At 32.9% G+C, this 5000-nt stretch overlaps 1 protein-coding gene across 1 annotated transcript in view; it reads left to right on the top strand.

Annotated features, from left to right (window-relative positions):
- The window catches only part of LOC119580036 (putative serine protease F56F10.1), a 13403-nt gene extending 9103 nt beyond the window's left edge, over window positions 1–4300 (top strand). Inside the window, exons 5-9 of the mRNA XM_037927925.1 lie at window positions 661–855; window positions 1593–1714; window positions 2977–3109; window positions 3422–3591; window positions 3756–4300. Coding sequence (XP_037783853.1) covers window positions 661–855; window positions 1593–1714; window positions 2977–3109; window positions 3422–3591; window positions 3756–3865 — 730 coding nt within the window. The 3' untranslated portion in view covers window positions 3866–4300. The remainder of the gene's footprint in view (window positions 1–660; window positions 856–1592; window positions 1715–2976; window positions 3110–3421; window positions 3592–3755) is intronic.
- The last annotated feature ends 700 nt before the right edge of the window (window positions 4301–5000 follow it).

Genomic DNA, 5000 nt, shown 5'->3' with positions numbered 1-5000 from the left:
GTATTTTGTGGATATTATTAAGACATTGTTAATTAAGGCTGGGTAATTAACTGTATGATCAACGGTTAACTATAATGGTATTCCGTTTTATACTTGGTATCCATGAGTTGTCCAATGTTAATATATTTTGAGGGTGACTTTTTCTTTCATTCTCTTCTCCTGTATTTCTTTCCACTCATTCATTTTTTTACGCCTGTCTATTTCTCGTGCATTCCTTCCATTATTCCTCCTTTCCTTTCTTTACTTGCTTTTCTTATCCATTTTTTCCTCTTCATTTTGTCATCCCCTGTTTCATTTCTCCTTTTCATTCCTCTTCCTCCTTTTCATTTCTCTTTCTCATTTTCATTTTCTGTTCTTCCTTTTCTTTTTCTTTTTCTCCTCTTCCTTTTGCCTTCTCTTTCAGTTCTTTTCTTTTCTCTTTCTTTTTGTTTTTCTTTCTCTCTCTTTTCTCTTCATTTTTTCTCCTTATTTCTATCTTTTTTCTTCCCTTTTCCTCATTTTGATCCTCCTCACCCCATTTTTTTGTTTTTGTTTGTTTGCTCTTTACATCTTTTATTGTGTGTTTCCTCTTAAATCTGCTCCTTTTCCTCTCTTCCTTCTGACTTTCCTTTCATCTTTACTTCCATCCCTTTCCTACCTAACAAAATCTTTTGTTAACAGGCTGTGCTCACCGCTGGATGGGCAGAACAAGAAAGACGTCACCAACTTGTTTTCACTTCTGACCGCGAACCTTGAAGATGTTGTGCAGTATAACAAGGATAACAGGGACTTCGAGGGTGTGAAGGGGACCAATATAACCATCGACACTTTATGTGGCATTATGTTGGATGAATCGCGGGGTCCGGCAATCACAAGGTAAATTTCACCATTTATTTATTTGTTTGTCGTATTTGTTTATTTATTTTTTTTTTTAAGGGATTTTTTGATATGCTTTATTTGCAGTTGATAATTAGGGTTTCAGTAGGTGTGCTTTCAAGATTATGTGTGACTGGTATCATCATTTATTCAAAATGTAATGAACTTTAACATATTAACCCAAATCCAACGGGCATGGCATGTGTGTCCATACCATGCCCACTGTGAGCTGACTTTATTAATTGTTTTTACACATAGATGGCTACACTTGCACTAAGTCACCAATGAGCCAATTACTGCCTGTCTTGCCTTGTTTACCCTTTTCCTTGAGTTTTGAAAATATTTTATGTTATCTTATATTGCTTTTACTAATGTTCATAACATTATAGTAATTTTAATGTCTATGATAAAAATAAAACCATTGATATTCATAGCATTAGTAAAAAAAAACTTTTTCCCTCCAATCCAAGGAGAGGTGAAATCAGGTAAGGTTACAAGGTCTACTAATTAACTCCTTTGTGGCTAAGCACTAGCAGGGCCATCTATGTGCAGAGACATTTCACACACACACACACACACACACACACAAAAAAAAAAAATGAGTACAGCATTTTCCTGGCGTCATTTACTTAACTTACCTATATATTCCATGCGGTTTCAAATTCCTATAGTTTATTAGGTAGAGTAATGATATGACTCCTGTTATAAGAGAGAGACCATTTACCTATTTTTGTCAGATATGCAGCCATTAACTCCCTGGCTCTTGAAGTGAATGAAGAGGAGTGCTTGGACCACACATATGAGACGATGATAAAGGAACTAAGAGCTACGAATTGGGAAAACAACACAGATATTGGAGGTGCAGTTATGCTACTTTTCAAATTTTATTTTTTAGCTCTCCTTATACTTTTTTTTATTATTATTATTATTAATGTTACTTTTATCTTGTTTGTGTACTGTGTCAGAGCACAAGAAAGCATTTTTGATTATTCACTTGCATTGTGTATTGTAGTCATGTTGACAAATGTATAATAGGTCTGAATGAGAATGAATATCTTCACAATACAAGAGAGGTATTTGACCGGTTTCGATTATATCTTCATTAGAAATGCATATATTTCTGACAAAGATATAATCAAAACTGATCAAATACATCTCTTGTATTGTGATGATATTCTTTCTCATTCATACCTTGAATTGTGTGTGCAGGTGCATGTGAATATGGCTTCATCCTTTCCATAACGTGAAGTGTGTTCTCCAAGGCAGGTTATTGAATGATTGTCTTGTATCAAGAGACTCTACAGATCTTGTACTAGTCAAATGACTTAGGATCATCTTCATTCATTATTTGCTAAGATCTTCCTATGTAGTGACCAAGTAGGAGAGTCATTCACTGGATATTAGTCCAGTTCTTGTGACTTTTTGTCAAGAGCTACCATGTACATGTTGCTTAATATCATAACTTTTCAGAACACTGCTTCTGATCAACTGGTATTACATTTTTTTAAAGATGTTGTGTCCTTAAAGTGAGGTAATATTTTTGGTCACATTAGTAACATAATTTTATTTTAAATATGTACTGTTCTTTTGTGTCAAAACTCGACTTTCTTTCTTTTCTTTTTTGTAGTGTATATTTTTTTGTGATTACTCCAACACAGAATAGTAATTTTAAATTTACCAAGAAATGTCTTTGTTATTTCACAGCCCATATGACATTTTTAGGTACACTATTATCAATTACTTGTGAAACAAAAGACTGGACATCATAATACAAGTGCATTGCTCATTAGTAATTTGGTTGTATTGAAAAGTGCATCCTAAAGTTTAGTGTCAATTAGCAAGCAACTGTGTATAAACCATTTTCAGCACAAAAATACCTCTTGATATATGGAAATTTAGTTCTCATTGGTTTGGTGCAGTATAAGGTTCTGGAAAGTCAGTCATTTTTCATAGAACAAAGATAATTTGAATTTTCTGAAACTGTTCATTGATGTCCTTCTGTTGTATATTTACATTTAAAAAGTATATTTGATTCATTCTTTTATTCTTTTTATATGAAATATATTTGAATGATTCATAATACATCTCTATTTTATTACTTTCTTTTTTTTTTAAACATAGGACGGTCATGGATCTATCAGACTTGCACGGAATTTGGATTTTACCAGAGCTCTGACTCTTTAAATCAGCCCTTTGGTAATGAATTTCCTGTCAATTTCTTCATCCAGCAGTGCCAGGATATTTATGGGGAAAAGTGAGTACTGTTGAGTTGTAATGTGTACAGTCATGGGGAAGCTATAATATTGAATATAAAAGATGATAAAGCATGTATTTAATAGGAGTACTTTTGTGCCTTTATTTATTTTATTTTATTTTATTTTATTTTTATGCTCTATGTAAATGTTAGTGGGATACTTAGTCATGTAGACCACTGAATAAAACATAGCCTGTTGAGTAAATAAAGTAATTGTACCTTTGTATTCTGACTGCTTTAAAGAATAGACCTAACATGCATTTCAAGCAACAGGACTAATCTACCTCTACATTTCATCTATATTTTATTCAGGTTCAACCTTGAGCTCCTGAAAGAGGGTGTGAAACGCACGAACACGTTGTATGGAGGGAAAGACCTTAAAGTGACGAGGGTAGTCTTTCCCAATGGATCGATTGACCCGTGGCATGCCCTAGGGATAACAGATAACCTCAGTCCAGAAGCTACTGCAATTTTCATAAATGGTAATTGGTGTTCAGTCTAATGATAATGATATGTTTTAATCTATAGGAGTTGTATGTGTTAGTTATGTCCATTTGCTAAGCCATGCCCTATCTGTGAGATACTTACTGTCTTCTGGAATTTTTGTTTTACATATTTTATTCGTTTCTTTTATGTCTTTCAACAGGAACTGCCCATTGTGCAAATATGTATCCAGAAGCCGCAGATGATCCACCACAGCTACTGCATGCCAGAGAGCAAGTTTTCAACCACATTCAAAAATGGTTGCAAGAGTAATTAAATCAAGTGATTTTACAACTGCTTCCTAAATGAGTAGCATTTTGTGATTTTATACTGGATTCTGTATAGAAAATTTATTATTATTGAAATATATCAAGGAACAAGCAAGTGATGTAGCAATAGTAATAGTACATCGGAGTTAATACTCTTAACCATGTAAGGTACTTGTTTTTATATTGTGATATTTTCCATTTGATTCCTCAGATGGAAAAAGACTCCTTTTGTAGTTTACAGGAAGTACCCATTATATTCTGTTGTTAAAAAGGCATTGTGGTTCTTTTACAGTATTTAACATACCAAGATGTTCTCTTTGTATGTACATCAAACCTGTGAGAAAAAGTCAGTTTGTAATTGGGGTTATTGATTTTGAATAACCCCAGTTTGCACTCTTTGTAAAGTAAATTGTATTTAGCTGAACCCTGACTTGTAACATGGCTCTGTTTTCTTTGCCCCTAAATAATTATTTTTTGTATCGGATTTTATTTTGTCTTTTACAGTAGTGATAAAGAGTAATAATGCAAAATGGGTAATTTACAAGATCTAATTACAAATGACTAATTTAGTGCTATTTCATGAATAATCTTGAGAAATTCACTAGTTAAACCAAAGATTTCTGGTGACAAGTAAATTTCATAGTGATATGGAAGTATTAATCTTTTTATTTATTTTTTTATTATTTATTTTTTTATTTTTTTATTTTTTTTTTGTTCTCCAGTTTATGGTGTTTTACTTGTTGACAATACACACAAGGAATGATACTTGATATTCCACAAAACATTTAATTACTGTATTTTTATGAATGGAATATATTTTAGCAACTTGGGAATTCATGGCAAAGCTGTACAGTACCATCAACCTCAAGTACAAACAGACAATGGGAGTCTTATCAGTATAGTCTTATGAAACAGAAATCACACTTATGGGACTAGGACTTAGGCACTGAGAATTTGAGTGATTGTAAAACCAGATGATGCATAAAATCTAGTCCCTCTGCAACTTCATGTATTATGTACAGCATGTTTTTCTCATTGCTCTATAACTTTGACCTATATATCTATCCCAGGTACATTAAAAAAAATCATGTAATCTCTTGCTGCATCTCCTGTAGAGGTTGGATGGATGTTTGAATGAG

The sequence above is a fragment of the Penaeus monodon genome, chromosome 13 (genome assembly GCF_015228065.2).
Source record: "Penaeus monodon isolate SGIC_2016 chromosome 13, NSTDA_Pmon_1, whole genome shotgun sequence".
Lineage (NCBI taxonomy): Eukaryota > Metazoa > Arthropoda > Malacostraca > Decapoda > Penaeidae > Penaeus > Penaeus monodon.
This window is presented reverse-complemented; position numbering and strand designations above follow the sequence as displayed.